The following is a 20574-nucleotide window of genomic DNA, read 5'->3' as shown; positions in this document are numbered from 1 at the left end:
TGAATAAGTCACTTAGAAATATTTTACTGCCTTTTATCCATCTGTAAATGAATATAGTTTTTATCAACTCATTCATTCAACAAATAATGTATTATGTGCCAAATATTGTACTGTAGTAGAGAAATATATGGTACTGTGTGTTCATATGTATGTTTATGTATGTGTATACACTTTTTATTTAAAATTTTAATTCAAGCATTTAAATTTGATGGGAAATAGGCTATTTTACAAATCAAAGTGATAGGAGGCAAGTACTTATAGGAAAAGGGAAGATTGGCCTAATTTAGGTACAATAAAGTAAGGAAGGGTTAACATAAAGGAGAAGTCAGGGGGCTAGGGCTGCATCTGTGGAAGGACTGTATATTATCTAATTACACTATGCATTACATCATCTAGAAGAACAATAGTGGTCAGAGGGGAAACTGGGAGATCAGAAGGGGAGGAAACAATTGTGCCTGGAGGTGTCTTGTGCCAGGCTCTGTGCTGTGTGTTCTTCATCTGTTGTCTCATTTGACCTTTGCAACAACCCTGCCACATAATTTCATTATCCTCGTTTCACAGAAGGTGGAACCCAGGCTCAGAGAAGTGAAACAGTTTACCCAGGCCTACACGGTAACAAGCAGACTTTGGGGTTTGAGCCCAAACCTGTCTGATTTCAAACCCATGCTCCATTCGCGATAGCACAGCCGGCATTCATCGAGTATCACTAGACATCGGGCTCCCCATGAGTCTAGTTGCATTGCTATCTGCATTTAGAGGTGGAGAAGTGGAACAGAGAGGGAGAGTCAGTGATCTCATTCGCAGCTGGCATGCTGGGGCTCTCATATTTATCTCCGTTAGGGTTTGGGACTGAAAGACAACAGATTTATCACTTTTAAATCACTTCTTTTGAGTCTGGGGAAGGGCTACTAACAATTGTAGGGCCTGAGGCAAGAGTACAAGTGAACCCTATAGACCATATGTCTAAATAATTAAAAGTTATAAATCACATTAACAGTTGAGTACAACAGTGATCGGTCAAATGGCAGTCTTCAAGTAGTAGTGGCAATAACTGTAGTGATAAAAGCAATAATGACCACCATTTATAAATAACTCCTATATTCCAGAGTTATGCCATAGATGCATTGTAACTCTGAAGATATGGGTAATATGATGAAGGTCAGAGAGACCTTGGTCAAGGTCACTCCAATCAATGAAATTAGTGAATGAGAAAAATTTGTTTTCTCCATAGAACCAAGTTTGTCTCCTTTCCCACTTTGCTCACCCAGTGCTACACCCACACCGTCAGTTTTGTGTGTCCTACTCTTGATTAATGATATCACCCCTGCACATTGACTGGCCTGTAGGGAACCACTCCTCGTGGTTTAGGGAAACTGTAGCCCCAGCCTGAGCATGACTGCTGCCAGCATTCTGGCTGTGCTTGTCTTTAAGTCTCAACATAAGGCTGCGTGGGAGAAATAACCAAAAGCCACTCAGACGGTTCCCATGGGTGGATTTTTTTTTTTTAAAGATTGCTTATTATGCTTTAGAACTTGTTCTGTTTATCTTTTAATATAACATAAACACTCTCTAGCAAGAAATATATGAAACCTTGCACCTAATGCCAGTGTGGCATCAAGATGTTTGATAGACCCTGACACAGACTGGTCACTGTACCTTCTGTACTAGCACATGTAATCTGTTACTGTCAGCTGTAATCCTAACGCCTCCAAACTATTGATGATTCATGGATCTTGACCTTGTATCTCTCAAGTGTATCCTCCTCAGTAAAAGGCATAAGGGAAGAAGGTCCAATTGCTGTTCTCCACTAGAGAGAGCAGTCACCTTCCTTCCCCCAGATGTAATGAAATGTCCTGGGTAAAAGTTTGTTCCACCATGGTCATGAAGCCTCTGCTGGACAGAGCGACTTCCAAATGAGCCTAGAGTGTGTGAGGCACCTCTGCCTCACTGGCCTTGATGCTATGATCTTCCTCATCATCCACCATCAGCACCAAATGCCCTTTGTCCCAGCTCCTCCTCTATGATCTCACAGACACCACCTTAGCTGAAGTGGCCACCAGCTCTTGCCACTCCCAAATCTGTCTACCACACATGTGTCACAGGTCATTTGCAAGGCTCCTACCACTAGCATCACTGTAGAATTAGAAATAGACACCTTGCCTTCAGGAATTCGTAGCCCACAGATTGACAAGCAAAGTAGGGGCTGGATTTCCTCACTTCCTTCTCTCCTCAGCCTTGCACCTTCAGCCATGAACAATACGGGCTGCCACATGTGGCAGCATTGCTCCCTTGCATAACAGCTTTCAAAGATTCCCGAGGGCCTTTAAGATAAAGTTGAAACTCATTAGCAAGAAGCTTTCCTAGCTTCTTCTCCCCTCCCCAGCCTTCTGGTCTGGACGTGCCTACAACATCGGCCTGGAGGTCACCTAACTATCCCATGACAATTGTTTCCTTCTTCTTAAGGTGCTTTCTCCTTCCTCTTACTCTGGTGAAAGCATGTGCTTCCCTCGGGAACCTGTTCTGATGCCATCATCTTTATGAAACCTCTTATTTCTCAGGCAGGTGGCATTAGAATTCCAGGCCCATCAGCCTTTGTAAATGCTTAGATTATGGAACTGATCATATTGTTCCACAATTATATCTTTCCATGTCTGTGTGTTGCACAAAGCACAGTCAGCAGCCAAAAATAATTAGAAGGGAATTCCAGTCTTTACTCAGATTTCCCAAGGGGCACAAAGAAAATTCACATACATGGTTCTCAGCCATGGCTTACTATTGTCCTTTCTTCTTCCATTACATGCTTCCTTACTACCCCTGGCAAAAACATTCCTCCTCCACCCCAGCCTGCAGTTTTTCTTTCTTCTTCCTTTATTGTTCTTCTCCTCCCCCGAAACCTCACCCCTCTTTCCCATCACTTTATTATGGGGACTGACATAGTTTCTCCACTAGGAAAAAAAAAAAGGTTAAATTAGGGCATAAAGTGTAGGATTGCCTTTGGTTAGAGACTGTGCCAGTCAGATTATGCTAGGTTCTGCTGCAGTAACAGACAACCCTCAGATCTCAATGGCTTACTCCAAGGTGTGTTTCTTGCTCACATACGGATTAGCTATGGATCAGCTGAGGCTCTGCTTCTCATGTCTCCTTTCTTATGGGAACTTGGCTGAAGAAGCAACCTGGACCCAAGACATGTGTTCTCATGGAAGAAGGATAAAGTAATTGTAGAGCCACACATTGGCTCTTAGAATTTCTGCTCAGATGTGACACATATCCCTGTGGTCACATTTCACTAAGCAAAACAAGTCTCATGGCCAAGCATGATAATGGGGTGGGGAATTATAGTTCTCCCCCACGGAGGATGGGTGCAAGTCCGTGATAATGGCTAAGTGTGTAATCCTCACAAAGTCAAGCAGCAAATTAGGAATACCAATGCAGTCTTCCTGGGAATATCTGTTGTTATTGTTTTTGCCCTGTCACATTTGTATAACATGTTAGTCTGTGAGCTCTTCTAGGACTCAGGCGGTGTCTTGTACTATTTTGTTTTGTTTCAAGCATCTTCTTTATTGTTAGGAAAAGAATTTCCATGCAAGTGAGAAACGATGTAGGATAGAAATCAGACTTGGGGTTGAAAGCATTTCAAAGTTCAAATTCAGAAATCATCTTTATACTGGAGTAATATTCCCGTCAGATTAACAAGCAGAGTTGGTGGATGGCTGCTTATGTGGTATGTGATTTCCGAGAGAGAGAAGGCCTCTTCTCCAAAGAATGCTTATGTTCTAACTCCCTGTACCACTCAGGCTCCACTCAGGAATCCTACAGTTATTTCAACACAGAGATTAATATGGGAAATTGGTGAAATAGATATTGGAGAACTAAAATGTCACCAAAGGAGCACTGAGGCCCCATGGATAATAACTGCAGGAAGAGAAGCAGCTACTGCCTCCAGGGCTCGGGGAGCAGCAGAAGAAGGTTGGAGTTATCAGAACCTAGAAGCTCAGAGGAGGGGCCCCAGCTCAGATCTGGAGCTGAGCCCCAGATCTCTGATGAGGAGATGCCTCCCTGCTGGCTCTGGTACCTTTGGAGTATGGGGCAATGTAGTGAGTCCAGAGGGGGTGTTTCTTAAAAAAATAAATAAAGAAAAGAAACTGGAACCAATTGTCACTGTGAGGTTGAAGAATCACTGCTGGGGCAACATGAAGGGAACCACAGGCAAACAGGAAAATAAACAAGTACAGTAGCTTCATGTCCTTTTTCCCCTTTCAGTCTCCTGTAGTGCCCCCTACTGGCTGAACATATCAGAGAGCCAGAGGCAAAGGGGAATATTGAGGTGGCTGAGTTCCAGCTCCAGCATCTTAGAAGAGAACATAAAAGAGGGAAGCTGATATATAACTTAATCAATAGTACACTCCCTCAGACCTGGAATTTGACAGTTAGAACTTTAATCCTTTGGCTAGAGTCATCTACCTCTAAAACTAAAATATTCCTGGAAAAAAATGAAATATTTAACATTGTTCTTCATTTATATCCCATTATGATTATGTCTATCAGATCTCTTCTAGAGAGTTAAAATAAAGGAGAAGTGGGAGGAAGAGCCATAGTGGGGTACTTTGGCTGTATTGGAATTAGGTAGAGAATGCCATTAAGGCGATAAAGGAAAAGAAGGTCAGAAATACTTTTTAAAAGACAGGGATTATGGAAAATAAATTTTACTGACTTTGAAATTTTGTAGATGCTTGGCAGAGTGTCTAGGTCTTTGCTGATCACAGCAATAGAAATGAACTTCAGGAAAGTAGATAGAGCTGTCCCTTAACTCAATAATCAGGGTGACTCGCCTCCAATAGGGGATATTAAAACAAGACCCAGGACCCAGACCAGACCAAGAGAGCAGCTGTGAGTCACTGAATGATCAGTTTGTGCAATGACAATTGCCTAGGTAATTTGGGCAAAATTCCACTATGGACTAAATTACAGTAGCCTGGGTTATTCTAAATTGGGCTTTTCTGAGCTGAAGATTAATTAGGAAATCATTTCTGTTTCCAAATTTACTCTTATAGATTTTTTAAAAATGTTTTTCTCTTCATTCTGGCTCACTTTTAAATAGCAAATAAAAGGGATCGCCCATACATGGGAGTATTGCAATGCTTCCAGGTTTTCATTCTGAATAAGCCATGTCAGTTCCGTCAGCATCAGGCGCCAGTTCAGTGACAGGCACCATGTGGGGCTGGACAAAGATGAATGAATCACAGTGTCCACACTTAAGGGTCAGTGGTTGACCTCACGTAAGCTCTGGTTAGGAGCCCAGGCTTTGGAGTGAGTGGGGCCTGGTCCCTACATCGCTGCTCTGCTACTCACACTCTGTGTGGTTTTGAGCTTCATTTTCTTTGTCTGTGAATTGGGAGTCATAAGAGTCCTCAGATAATATGAAAATTAGCACCACAGTGTATCAGTGCCTATAGTAAATGTTCAATACGTTTGTCTATTATTATTAACAATGTACATACCTAATATAAAAATAGAGGATTATAAAACATATGAGTTGTATGTATGTTGATTTTCACTTTTGCTAAAGGTGGAAGTAGATGAGGATTGGTCTGAATTATTACCAATTCCAGGATAGTCCTTTGTTCTCCTCTTCCTCTTTTCTTCTCTTTCCTATAGTATTCCTTCTCCTTTAACCCTTTATTCTTTCCTCTACATCCCTCTTCTTCCTCCAAAATTATTCAATTACTGTCCACATCCCCAGAGTCCTTGGTTCTGTGAACACCTACCCAACGTCAGAGGTACTGTGTCTTACAGATAGATTTTCAACCTCTGGACCCATTAATGCATATCCTCTTATTAATTAATATTTTTAAAATATTTATTGATTCAACCAATGACTCTCCAACATTTTTCTAGCATGACACGTGGTAATTTTTACTTAGGTAGCAGTTTCTTTATGGTTTCTTGTTCCTCTAGAAAGCACATTAGAATACATGGGAATAAATTGATGTTATTATGAAGGTACCTCAAATCTATTCTGATCTATTCTAAGTTAATATTCTTTTTAAAAACATCCCCAAATTTAGGTTCTTTAGTTGTTATTAACATCAAGTTAATTGCAACAAACCTCACCATTAATCATGTCACATCGGGATATTTTGACACATGGGTGAATTAGACTCCCAAATTTAACTCTTGCTTCTTTCTTAGTACCTGTCCAAATATACATACCAGAAATGCCACTCCTAGGTATATCTTCCTGGAGAAACCTTTACACACATGCATTTGACAGTGTTGTTTATGATGATAAAATGTGGAAATAGCCTAAATATCCACCAGAAGAGAATGAATCAGTGAACTGCAGTGTCCTCACAATAGTAGACTTGTAAGCAGCAGAGCACACGGCTGGACTAGAGGTCCTTGTATTAACGTGAGTGAACCTCACGTAGTTGCATAAGGAAAGCCCGTGGCAGAAGAATGAGTACAGCATGATACCACTTCTGTAAAGATTTAAAACATACAATATAATGTTGTGTATTTAGGAATATGTACACATTAGGGATTATGAAAAATTCCTGATAATGATTGCTCCTAGGGTAGGGGAATGAAATTGAGGAGGACTTCAACTGTATCTACAACCTTTTCTTTCTTCAATTGGTGGACATGTAAGTGTTTGATATTATTCTCAATGCATTTTTGTGTCTGAAGTATTTTATTGAAATAGAAATTTCTATAAAATTTTCAAGACCCGATTTCAAAATAGCAGGTACTTATTGGGGTGTGTTAAAACTATGAAGATCAGTAACCTTTATATAAAGTGACAAATAGTGAGCTAATAAAATCATAAAACTACCATTTATGAGGAAAATGTGCACCTGAGTACACTGCATGCAGTACCTCGTAATCCTCAAACCTCCCTCTGAAGTGGGTATTATTGTTGTGCCATTTGATAGATAAAGACACTGAGGATTAGAGAAGCTCCTTTTCTAAATTCAAGTAGTACAGTTAACCCTTGAACGGCATAGGTTTAAACTGCACAGCTTCATTTATGCATGGGTTTTTTTAAATAAGTACTGCAAATGTACTTTTCTTAACATGTTCTTTTCTCTGGCTTACCTTACTGTAAGAATACAATATATAATACATATAACACACCAAATGTGTGTTGATCGACTGTTTTTGTTGTCAGGAAGGCTTCCAGTCCAGTAGGTTTTGGATAGTGATATCTGGGGGGAGTCAGATGTTATACATAGATTTTCAACTGCGTGAGGTAGGAGGAGGTGGTGGTTCAAGAGTCGGCTGTTCTTGGCAGAACCAAGATTCTAACCCAGGTTTGTTTTACCTTAAACCAATAAAGTAGATGTTATTATATCAGCTCTTGAGCTCTTAGGCTCATATAATATTCTATCAATCCATGAGGCAGCTTCTTCCTCCAAAATTATAATAAAATAATTTCTGTTGCTTAAGCCACCCAATCCATGGTACTTTATAGTTATGGCACCTGTAGAAAAATAATATACATATTTATTATCATTCACTCCTAATAATAGTTTGGCTAGGTATAGACATCTATATCCAGCCAAAATCCTTGTTCCTCAGAGTTTTTAAAGTCTTGCTCCTTTGATTCTAAAGTTCAGTATTGCCAAGAGAACTTCAAAACATTCAAGTTCCTAATTCTCTCTGTATAACCCATTTTCCTCTCATTGGAAGCTTGTTCCCAGGGTTCTGAAGTATCATAGTTATATATCTTGATGTGGCTCTATATTCATCTACTATAATGGGTACTCTGTGGACCCTTTCAACTCAAATACTCTTTATCCATTTAGGGAAGTTTTCTTTAATAATACTTGCATTTTGTGGATGATTTGTTCTTTTTCTGGAATTCCTGTCTTTCAGATATTGGACTTCCTGAGCTGATTCTCTTGTGTACTTATCTTTTCTCTCCATTTTGTTATCTAGAACTGAAAGATTTCCTCAGTTTATTTTCTGGAAGATTGCCTCAACTTATTTTTAATTCTTCTGTTGAGTTTTAATTTCTGTTCTCACTTTGTTTTAGTTTCTAAGAGCTATTATATTTTTATAATATTTGGGGTTTTTTAAATCATATTTTGAGCTTTTTTGCACAATTGCATTATCTTAACTCTCTGAGCATAATGATTTTTTAATTTTTTTCTCTGAGATATATTTGACACATAACTTATTAGTTTCAGGTGTACACCATAATGATTATATTGTAGATGTTGAAAATGATCACCACAATAAGTCTACTTAACACTTGTCACCATTATAGACTTTTTTTATTATGATGAGAACTTTTAAGATTTACTCTCTTAGAAACTGTTAAATGTGCAATATAATATTGCTAAATAAAGAAACCATGCCATACGTTGTATTCCCATTACCTATTTATTTTGTAACTGTAAGTTTGTACCTTCTGACTCCTTCTCCCATTTTACCTACCACCAAATCCCCAGCTCTCTACCTCCAGCAACCACAGATCTGTTCTTTGTATCTGTGAGCTTGTTTTTGTATGTTATTTTTAAGATTCCACATATAAGCGAGATTATATGGTATTTGTCTTTATCTGACATTTCACTTAGCATAATGCCCTCAAGGTCTGTCCATATAGTCACAAGTGGCAAGATTTCATTCTTTTTATAGCTAAATACTATTTCTATATATAATCCATTTTGAGTTCATTTTGTATATGGTATAAAATCTAGTTTTATACTTTTGCATATGGCTGTCCAGTTTTTTCAACACCATTTACTGAAGAGACTGTCCTTTTCCCATTGTATATTTTTGTCTCCTTTGTCATAAATTAATTCACCATATATGTGTAGGTTTATTTCTGGGCTCTCTATTCTGATCTCTTGTTCTATGTGTCTATTTTTATGCAAATACCATCCTGTTCTGAGTACTATAGCTTTGTAATATAGTTTGACATCAGGAAGCATGATGCCTCTAGCTTTGTTCTTTCTCAAGATTGCTTTGGCTATTCAGAGTCTTTTGTGGTTCCATACAAATTTTAAGATTGTTCTATTTCTGTGAAAAATGCTATTGGAATTTTTGATAGAGATTACATTGAATCTGTAGGTTGTTTTGGGTAGCATGGTCATTTTAACAATATTCTTTCAATCCATGAGCATACGATATCTTTTTATTTATTTGTGTTTCCTTCAATTTGTTTCATCAGTGTCTTATAGTTTTCATTGCATGGGTCTTTTGCCTACTTGGTCAAATTTATTCATAGCTATTCTTTTTGATGCAATTATAAATGGAATATTTTTCTTGATTTTCTTTCTAATAGTTTTTCATTAATGTATGTAAATGCAATAGCTTTGTGTATATTGATTTTGTATTCTGCATCTTCAGTGAATTTATTCTAATAGCCTTTGGTAGAGTTTTTAGGATTTTCTATGTATAATATCATGTCATCTAGAAATAGTGACAGTTTTACTTCTTTTTTTGTTGTTATTCTATTACAGTTGTCCCAATTTTTCCCCCTTTTCCCTCCTTCACCCATCCTACCCCCAGCTCTCACAATCAATTCTGATACTGTTATCCATGTCCATGGGTCATTCATACATGTTCTTTGACTAGTCCCTTCCCCTTCTTTCCACCATTACCCCCCCTTCTGGTCACCGTCAGTCTGTTTCATGTTTTCATGTCTATGGTTCTATTTTGCTTGTTAGTTAATTTCATTCATTAGGTTCTTCTTATAGGTGAGATCATGTGGTATTTATCTTTCACCAACTGGCTTATTTCACTTAGCATAATATTCTCTAGTTCCATTCTTGCTGTCGCAATGGGTAGGAGTTCTCTCTTTCTTTCTACTGCATAGTATTCCCCTGTGCCAGAATTTTTTGATTCACTCATTTACTAATGGGCACTTAGCCTCTTTCCAGTACTTGGCTATTGTAAATAGCACTGCTGTGAACATAGGGGTGCACAGTTTTACTTCTTCCTTTCCAATTTGGATGCCTGTTTTTTCTTTTCTTGCCTGATTGCTCTGGCTCAAATATCCAATACTATGTTGAATAAAAGTGGTAAGAGTGGGTATCTTTGACTTGTTCCTGATCTTTAGAGGAAAAGCTTTCAACTTTTCCCATTGAATATGATGTTAGCTGGAGGCTTATCACATATGGCATTACTCATCATGATTTTTAATGTGTTTTAATGGATATCTTCAGATACCTAGTAATCTTTGGTTGACATTCCATACTTAAGACTAGGAAATGCAAAACTTGAATATGAGTTCAGAGTAGTAGGTGGGGCCTCCCACTGTGGGCTTCATTGTAGGAAAATAGCTGGGTGGTTTCTTTTTGGTGTCTTCAATGTTACTATCTTTAGATCTTTCATCTTAGGTGGCTCAGATTCCCCGGAGAGGAATTTGGTGGTCTTCTGCTCAGAAAGTCAAGGACTGGCTGCCAGTACTCTAGAGCCTAAGGGGATGAAGATAGTTAGGAGTCTCAGTTTCTAAGATGTAACTGATTATTGAGTTTTCACTATGGTACCTCTACCCGTAACCATGCCTGATGTCTTTCAGTTTAGAGACTGCATTAACCTATTAAAAAAGGAAGAAAGAGAGAAAAAGAAACTCCAGTTGTCTGGTAGAGTCCAGGTGAGGATATGGGCATCTAGCATCTTCCTAAACAGCTTTTAACCAGTACCCATTTTTGCATCCTATTTATCCTACTTCTAGAGGTCCCTGGTGCCACAGTTCTAGAATTTTATGAGATTTTTGCAGCATAAATATGATTAGTCTTGGTTTTCCCTCGAGCTGGTTTAGGACTCAGCTTTTCCTGGTCTCCTAAGTCTATTACCACTTATCTGTCTTCTCTTCACACTCCAATATTTGGCTGCTGTTGTTCTTTTCTATCTTTGTTCCTTGAGGATTTATACCTTTATTTAAACACACACACACTTTACTATTATTTTCATGGGGTTTTGAAAGAGAGGAAAATTGAATAAAAGTGTTTAACTTTCCATCTTTACCTGGAAGTCTCAAGAGGAAGTATTTCTTAGTCTGTATTTAACATTCAAATAGCAGAGATGATATCATGAAGTACAATTAGAAATGACCATTGAAATAAGAAAAATGTCTTATATTGCTCTATATTCCAGGAGCTTATCACCTTAATCCTAAAATGAGGCTTGAAAATCTTAACCGAACAGTCAAGTACACTTGAGATAAGAAGTAGTTATTGCACTGCAGTTACTGAAAGCCCCAAAAAACTCTCAAAATAGATCTTGTCACGTAAAAAAGAATAATTGGTTGCTTTGTTTCTAGTTAGACTTTCATTAATTTGAAGACATAATTTAAGTGACAGTTAACTGTATTGGCTTTGATTCTCCATGTTACAAAATAAATCTCTATTTAAAGCCTAATTAAGAAAGTTTCCTGACATATTTATTTCCAGGCTTCTTTATATTGGCAGTCTTGGGGCAGCATTTCAAGCAGGCAAGAGTGAAAGCTACAGAGCCTGGGCCTAGGCTCAGAACTCTCACAAAAATCACTCCTGCCACATCCTGTTGATTAAAGTCAGTCACAAATCCCACTTGGATTCAAGAGGTGGAGAGACAGACACTAACAGCTGATGGAGGAAGGGAGACATTTGCAAAGAGCTGTGCATACAGGGACTGAAAGAGCTGTGGCCTTCTTGGCAATCCACCACCGCCTCCACTCTGGCCATGATTGAATCGCATTTCTCCCATGAAGAAAATATAGCCATTCCCGTTACAGGATTCCCAGTGGTCTCATCCCAATATGGCATCAGGCTCAACATCCGGCATCTCATGTTTCAACATCAGGTTCAGTTGCAGATGAGGATCCTTGGAAGCAGTCTTCAGGTGCGGTTCTTCTTGAACCAGAGACCTGTTGATGAAAAAGACCAGTTAATTGCTCCCTAGATTTCCAACAGACAGCGGGGAAATGGGCACCAGATAATTACAATGCTTCTATTCACAATGGAGAGTAAGAAGCATATAGTAGTCACAGATGCAGAGCAATTCTTCAAGCTCCTCTACTCCAGGGCCAAGAAACATACCTTGGTTAGTTACCTGGTTCTGTTTCCTACTTGCCATATGTCTCAGGATTTTAAATTTATAGAGGTCAACAATGTGGCTCTAAGTCTATAATAACTGTACAGGACCATCTATAGGTAGCTAACTGCTTCTTGAGAAAGATACTTCTTGAAGTTTTAAACCATAGAGGTTTTCAGGATAGAGATAAACAGAGGTAGATGCTTAAACCATGGATATTTTCATACCTTTGAGGATTCTTGTTTGTTTTATCAACTCAGAAATTCTACCAAATAGGTATTAAACCAAGTTTTAAAAGCCTCTTCATTACCTTTATTTTCCCCAAAGCAGTACCACATAGAAAACACAATGATAAAATAAACTTATTTTTAAAATGATCAAGTTAGGTAAAAAATGTAAAATTTATCTATAATATAATCTGACAATTTCTGGAACATTCTAGGGTAATGGGGAACACATGGTCTGCAAGGTAATCCAAGCCCTGCCCTCATAGTGCCTACATTCTACAAGGGAAGAGGGCCTTCTTCACCGGGCCACTGGAACCATCTAGAAAGCCCACTTCACACACACATGCACATAGGCAGACCTCTGCTCCCAGAAGTTCCTTTTGCAAACAAATGAGAAGATTTGGAACAAGACAGATGGCTTTTGAATCCCTTCTTACCACCTGCTGGTTGTGTGTCTTGGTACATATTACCAACCCCTCCCAGGTCATTGGAGAAGGAGATGTATGTTTAGAGCCTTGATCATGTAGTTGATCCTCCTCTACCAAGTCAGCAGGTGTTCCCTTCTCACCCCTCAGGGGGAAGGTGAGAACAGACCTAGAACAGAAATTCCATTTTCCCTTTAAAATTTCATTTAAAAAAAATGTTTCCATTTTTAGTACATGTGATAAAAATTCCTTAAGTGAGTATAGTGAAATTTTCTTCCTACCCTCTCAGCCAGAGACAACCAGGGTTTCCAGATGTGCGTGTGTCCTTTCTCGGTCATTCTATGCACACACATACAAAGATATGTCAGTATGTGTATAGCTATAATTATACATGTTTTCCTCTTAGGCACAAATAAGCTCTGTGACTTTTTGAACCTTGTTTTTTCTCTGTAGTAGCTTGGAGATTTTTTATGTCTACAGTGAGCACCCTTCATCATTTTACAGCTGCAGAATATTTCATTGACATTTGTACCATAATTTGTTTATCCTATCCCCCACTGGTGAGTTATTTAGGTCATTTCCTGGTTTTTGCTACTATAACCCACGGCATAATGAACACTCTTGCACCTCCGTCACTTTGCATGTGGGTGAGTGTATCTGTAGAATACATTTCTGGAAAGGGATTGCTGGGTCAGATGGTAAGTAATGAGAATATATGCCGAAGTGTGATAGACTTTGTCAAGTAGCTCTCATAGAATTTATACCGATTTGCTGCCCTACCAGCAATGTGTGCAAACAGAGCTGAGTTTTTAAGCCTGTGCAGAGCCCGGATACCTCAGAGACTGAGCACTGAGTCTTATGTTTGCCAGAAGAGCTCAGCTTCCATTGTGTGTGTGTGTGTGCGCGCGTGCATGCATGTGTGTGTGAGAGAGAGAGAGGGAGAGAGAGATTTCATTTGAAGAATGTTGGTTTTGGCTAAGTGGCTAAGAAAAGCTTGAGAACCATGTCCTAGGAAATCATCACTGTTCTTCTCTTAGCGCTCATGTTTGAAGGAGTGACAGAGAAAAGGAGATTGCTCCACACCCTGCAGAAAGATTTGAACCAAACAATGGTTCAAATGTCATCTGGAAAGGTGGAGTGAGTGGATAGATGTCCAGGAAGCAGGCAGGAGTAGAGGCCAAGGTATAAGGAGATGAGATTGTCTCATAGCCTCCAGTACTAGCTAGTGTTTTTCAAACGGTCTGCTCATCTGGGCCAACTTGAAGGACCTGTCACGTGCCAAGCCCCGTATCAGGGCTGGGATACAGAGATAAGTGGTCTGGTCCTGGCCTCAGGAAGCTCAGACTGATAAGTCAGACTTGTAGGCAGACAGGTCTATGTAATGTCATAGGAGCGGCAGCAGGGGTGACAGCTAAGAGAGCTAACCGAATGCCAGACAGTGGGCTCAGCTGTGCTCGTCATCTCATCAAATCCTACAGAAATGACTGTGAGAGATGACAGTGTCATCCCCATTTTCACTGATGAAGAAACTGAGACCCAGAGAAGTGAGGGGCGGTCCTAACACCACATAGCAAGTGACAAGGCCAGGGTTTAGACTGAGGCTATCTCACTCCGTAGTCTTAAGGGACAGCAAGAGTGATGTTGGAGCTAAAAGCCATTTCCTTCATTTTTATAGCCCCACATTACTTTGTAGGGGGGTGTGCCCTGAGCTGAGGCTCAAAGGGTGATTGGAAGCAAGCAGAGCATTCCAAACAGAATCACTTTTGGGCTGGTCCCAATAAGAGCCAACCTCCAGGTGTTCTGTCCCAGGGAGGCAGGTGGGTGATGTAGATAAGAGGGCAGTCTCTGGAGCCAGACTGCTTGAGTTCGAATCCTGGCTCTGCCTCTTACTAGCTGAGTGATTTGGGGTACATTACTTAACCTCTCTGACTCTTCCCCTGTAAGATGAGGCTCTGAAGTCCTTACCGCCTGAGTTATTGTAAGGATTGAATGAGTTAACATATCTGGGATAGGCTTGAGCACCTGGCCCAAGCTCTATGTGTTTGTTCCCACTAAAGAATCTCCAGGCTCCAGGTACGACGTGTATGTAGGCTAGAGGGAACCCAATTTTGAAGCTTGTCTGTTGTGCTTATTTTAGAGAACTATTACCTGAGCTTACAAAATGTAATGCGCTAAACAGGAGAAGGAAGCAGAAAGCCATGTACTGGAGGAGGGACATAAGCTTTAACCTGGGATGTTTGGTCAGGCATGGCTGTGTTTGTCAGCTTTCAGGGTTCATCTGGAATTGTGAGTCAGATGGGCTTGTTAAATTTGTCATCTACTTCTTTATGACATCTTTATTTAGTATTAAAATGTAATGGTCTGTCTCAAGGTGAAAAAGCAGAGGATGATAAACTAAAAGAAACCACATTTGAGGTAACTCTTGGTTTTCCTCTCTTCCTCCTTGATGACATAAAATGTTTTCGGAAAACCCTGTAGAAAATACAAGATAAATGCTGTGACTCCCTCATTTACCCACATAGCATTTTTCTCTCATCCATCAAGTCAAGTGACCTTTTCTGAGAACAATATTCTGTACCAGAATCCATGACAAGTAAAAGTGAGAGGAAAATACCTACGGAAGCAGTTCATGTGTCTTTGTACGTTGTTTCCATACATGTTGCCTTTATGTTCTCTGGCCTCTCTCTCCTTTATATGTTACCCCAAACTCACATTTCCAATTCTTTTCCCAAACCAAACCCCATTCCTATCCACCCTTTCTCTAAGCTAGTTTTCTCTCTTCCTCCCATAATCTGAACAACTCTTGAGAATCCATCTTCTTGAAGAAAAACATTAAACAGCAATATTTTATTCAGAAATCTGTACCCAGGTGGTGTACCAGGCATTCACAAGATCCCAGGGCTACAGAAATTATGATGATTCAGCCTTTCATACTGAATGAGCTTGCAGTTTTGTGGGTGGGGGGGGAGGCACACACAAGGAGGTTGATTCTGCCCATTTTTTGCCCCGGGATCATGTTCATTTCCTTTATGGCTTGCCTTCCCCTCTAGCCTGTAAGCTTCTCAGGGACAAAAATCTTGTCTCTTTTATTAACTATTGTATAATCGGTACCTTACAGAGTACCCTCAGTAAGCATTTGCTGAGCGAATGATTGAAAATAAATAGCAGTGCAGAATGATCAGTAAGTTAGTGTGTTTTCAAGATAAGAAAAAAAATCAGAGGAGACAGTGCTGAATTCTTTTCAAGGCAGGAGTGGGGAGACTTGCTGGGAGAGGGGACTTCTAAGTTGGATATTGAGGGTGATTGCTACCAACATTGGTATGCCTCGCATGGTGTCTGGTTCATACAAAGTACCCAATAAAAGTTTGTTGAGCACTTCACAATTTATGAAGCAATTATACAATACTTATGGTAGCTCTACTATTCCATCATGGAACACATTCCTGGGAGAGGAAGACATGGCACTTTCATGCTGGATTTTGTGGTCCGGGAAACTAACTAGCTATCACCTGGAAAACCTCTCAGGAGCGTAGCAACACCTACTGGAAAACCCAAGGTCATGGTTGGTGTGTGTATATGAACTTTGTGAAAAACTGTGGGGGCTGGGTAGGCCCCTGGCTGAGAGAGAAAGAGATCTGAAGTATATGCTTTAGAGGAGGGGTCTCATCCAGGAAAGACTATAGGAAAGGAATGGACAGAGGTGATTTTTAGATGCTCACCTCACTCTTGAGCCAGACAAGAGCTCATTACCTAATTCCTGTCTTCATCACCCAAGTCAGTTTCAGATAATAAAATTTCTGAAAATATCAGGAATGGGAGACATGAGAAGAGGAGATAAAAACAAAATGCATTTTTAGTTGAATTTATCTAATGAGCATACTGAGGAAAAAAGAAGATATGAGGCCTAGACTGGCTATGAGTTTATTTTAAGGTTTCTTAATTTTGTTTAGCTCTGTCTCCTTCCTGACATAGTGATGTTTATGCTTAGGAGACTGAGAACCAAAACTACTGAGATTTGTGAGTTTCCTGCCCCTGGTGTGGCCTTTGGGCCCTCTCATGTTCTTCTAAACTTACCCCTCTCTATGGCTGACTGGAGACACCTCTATATGAGTAACACCAAATAATACCCAAGGTTGGATTCCTCGCCTCCAATTAATCTTCAACTTGTGTTTTCAATATATGTGTGCAGCTTCATCATACACAACAAAGACACTTTCTTCAACAACGCCACGAGAAGTAGAATTGTACATCATATTTTACAAAGAATAAAGTATGAAGAAGGGAAAAACAAAATTGGTAAGTAGTACATTAGTATAAAAAGCTACATTTGATGTGGGGGGATTACAAGCTTTTTCCTTTGGTTCTGTGAAGTTAACATCCATTCTAGAAATGCGTATCATTTGTTGAAACCTTTAACTTTTCCCTTAATGGATAACTCACAAGTGTAAAATCTTATTGTAATAGCGTCCTTAGATCTGTTTTAAAAATAGCATGTTATTTTCTTTGTCCAAGATCATAAAGAAATTCTCTCAATTCTCAATTCAACAAATACTTGTGGAATGTCCACTATGTGCCAGGCACTGGACTTGACTTTGGGGAGATATGCTCAGATCTCTCCTGGAGCTGAAGTTGAAAGAACTAAAAGCAGGCAATAAATAAGTAAATATAATAAGTAACATGAAAAAATTCAAATAGATCATCTTTCAGAGATAAACTGGGAAAGGCTGGGGATGAGTTCAAGCTGGGATGGAATGGTTGGGGAAAGCTTCACTGAGAAGCTGAAATTTGAGCTGGGACACAACAGGAGAGAGGCAGTGTGGGCAGAGGGAGGGTTGGAGGGTAGGCATTCCAGGCAGAGGAAGCTGTAAGTGCAGATGTGAGCTGTCACGCATAAGTAAATTATCCAGATAATCACCGTTCCCATTAAATGGCCTCCACAATTTGTATTTTGGACATTTTTGTGAGAACTCTTCCATATTATCAAATTTCCTGCCTTATTAAACAGATTATTATATTATCAGGAAGATTTGGGTGGCTTTGGCCTTATCTCTGTCCCAGCAAGATTTTTTCAATAGTTTGATTTATGACCTATATCAGTCAGGGTCTAACCAAGAGACAAGAATCCCACATAATTGAAGAGGGAAAGTTTAATATAAAAAATGAACTGTGACAGGGGATTGGAGTCGTGGAGGTTTGGCTAGTAAAGAGTGGAGGAATAACACGTATGAGGAGCAGCCACCACCCCTAGAAAGACTCCCCCCAGGAAAGCTGAGCGTCAGGCCCTCTTGGACAGGGTGCCGCTGTGGTTCATTGGGCAGCGGAGCAGTTGGCTGGTAGTGCTGTGTCAGCAGGACTCTCTGGGAATCTGTCCTCTCCAGTCCTGGAGAAGCTGTCTGGAGGGGTTCCAAGGAAGCCATTCGTTGGGAAGTGTGGCAGCAGCAGCACTATTCTGTGAGGCTGTGAAAGGGACTCCTGCCCTTGGGGAGGTCCCCATGCCACTGGCCCCCACGCACTGCAGGAGCCGAGTACCAGAGAAGCCATGGTTTGCAGAAGCCTGCTGAGGTGAGCATACTGGTGCCAGGAAGACGAACTCCTACCTCCTCCAGTGTCCCTCCAGTGCCTTCTGCTAACATCGCTTCACATTGTACCATCTGGCAGAGGACAAATAATTTACAAGGTCCAGATCCATTATTGCAAAGCAGGCAATTAAGTACATTTGGAGCAAAGGGACAATAAACTGATAACTGGCACTTAGCCTCAACAGCCCAGTCAGCAAGCTTTCGGGAGGGGTGGAGACTGGAAGGAGGCATTCAGTATGTTGATCATTGGAGTCAAGAGCCTAACTGATCTCAGGGATCCTGGGACCTCGGCCAAATCCAACAAAATAACATTTGGTAGTTTGTAAATGTAAAGTCTTACACTCAGATTCAGCAAAGCAACGTCCCTGGCACTGTGGGAGAAATGTTCCTCAGCATCAGGAGAGGAACGGACTTGAGAGATTTAGTTGAATGTAGCTCGGTGTGAGTCACTAGTATGGTGACACTACCAAGACTACTTTGATCCCAAGCTGTATAAACTGAAATACAATAGGGAGAAATAGACAGTTACTTAGTCCAGATCTGAATATACCTGGAATGGTGACGTGAACCTGATTTAGGTCTGTCTTAACATCAGTAGTGGATGGGTTAGCACATCCTCGTATTCTCCGCAGAAGTCATGTATCCTTCAGACACATCCTCTGTATAAAGTCCTCCATGACCACTCTAGTTTAAAGGAATTAGTCCCTCCTCTGAATTCATATGGCAATTGTTCTTGTGTGTTTATCTCATAATTAATCATTTATGACTCTTCTCTTATTATCTTTAATTGTTTATTTTCATTGACATTATGAAAATTCTACCACCTAAAGAGAATCAATTTAACATTTTGGTGTGCTAAATACTTTAAATGTTACATTAATACTTTTTAATATTTTCCCTTATTTGTCCATGTGATTTTTAAAACAAACTTAAGATATGCTACACTTAACTTTTATCATATTTTTTTAGTTAACATTGTTTCATGAACATAGTAGAAAACAAGTGAGTGGAAGAGAAGTGATTATTCTAGATTATTTTATAAAATGCAAATAGTTTTTTTAATTATTGCCTTTGATAATATTGATATTATAATTTGCAGCACACCTTATAACTCACCGTGACACCCTAGTGTGTTTAAGACTCTTCAGCTGAAATTTGCTAGTCTAGATAATAAGCTCCTTAACTGTAAATAAGTTGCCTTATTTATCTGCATATCATCATTGCCTAGCACAGTATCTGGCATATTGTAGAAGTGCTGTTGAACTGAACTGAAAATGTTTTAACATGATCAGTGCCCAACCGTAGCATCCTTATACAGTCAAAAACTGTATAACGAGGCCACATAGCAATTATTGTGCTTAATTTTTCATCCCAAAATGTGGGCTATTTTTTACAACTAGTCAAGATGAAGACAAAAGAAGGGCAGAGACAGTGAATTTTAAATGTTCTGAAGGAACCCAGGAAGTGTAATGTTATCACTAGTAAGAAATGATTTTTTTTCTTAGTAGTTCTCTCATTTGATGAAAAATGGAGAATTCTATTTAAGAACAGCAGGTGTTTCGAAAATAAGTAATGATCAACTGGAAAATTAGTAATAAGCAATTACAGAATGAACCATTAACCCGGGATCAGGCATTATGCTAAAAAATATGAAGTAAAACTACAAACAAACGCTGTTAACCTGATGTTTCATTGTCATCTTTAGTTCCATAAATAAAAGAAACTACATATTAGGAATAATTGATTTATTGATAGAATTAATGTCTTTCCAATGTTATTTTCTGCCTGAACTGCTTTCTGAAAGTGGTGTCTTGCATGAGCCAGCATTGGTTAGATAACAAAAAACTGATTTATAAAAATGATTCATAAGAGAATTTCAGTGGAGTGTAAACTACCACTATGTGAGTGTATCAGCTTCACTCTGAATTTATTGCAACTGTGAAAGTCAAACCTGTTGAAATTCATCTTCAAAATACAGCAATTGACAGAGCAACAGAGATTTATATAAATGCATAAAATAAGTCTTGAAGTTGATTCGTATTTTCAAAATTGGTGCTCAGGGAAGGAGTTAGTAAACTGATAGACTTCAAATATTAACTACTTTCTTACTTTGTAGGACTTGGATAAATTATGATAAACTTATAAAGGTCGTCATCAGTCTCTTCTTAGGCCCATGTGAATCCTTTTTTAAAAAATATCTGGGATGTTTGAAACTTATTGATGCGATATGTGGAATTCTCAATAGAAACTCCAAGAACTCATGAGCTTTCTACACAATCATTTATTTGTTCTTTACAAAGGCATTTATTGAGGGTCTCC

At 39.4% G+C, this 20574-nt stretch overlaps 1 protein-coding gene across 1 annotated transcript in view; it reads left to right on the top strand.

Moving 5' to 3' along the window:
• The window catches only part of ANO4 (anoctamin 4), a 185058-nt gene that overhangs the window by 96180 nt on the left and 68304 nt on the right, over positions 1-20574 (top strand). The window contains exon 8 of the mRNA XM_090275360.1: positions 16866-16972. Coding sequence (XP_090131486.1) covers positions 16866-16972 — 107 coding nt within the window. The remainder of the gene's footprint in view (positions 1-16865; positions 16973-20574) is intronic.

This window comes from Furipterus horrens, unplaced genomic scaffold, assembly GCF_987537825.1.
Source record: "Furipterus horrens unplaced genomic scaffold, mFurHor1.1.pri manual_scaffold_4, whole genome shotgun sequence".
NCBI lineage: Eukaryota > Metazoa > Chordata > Mammalia > Chiroptera > Furipteridae > Furipterus > Furipterus horrens.
Note: the sequence above shows the minus strand (reverse complement) of the source record. Positions and strands in the feature narration are given on the sequence as shown.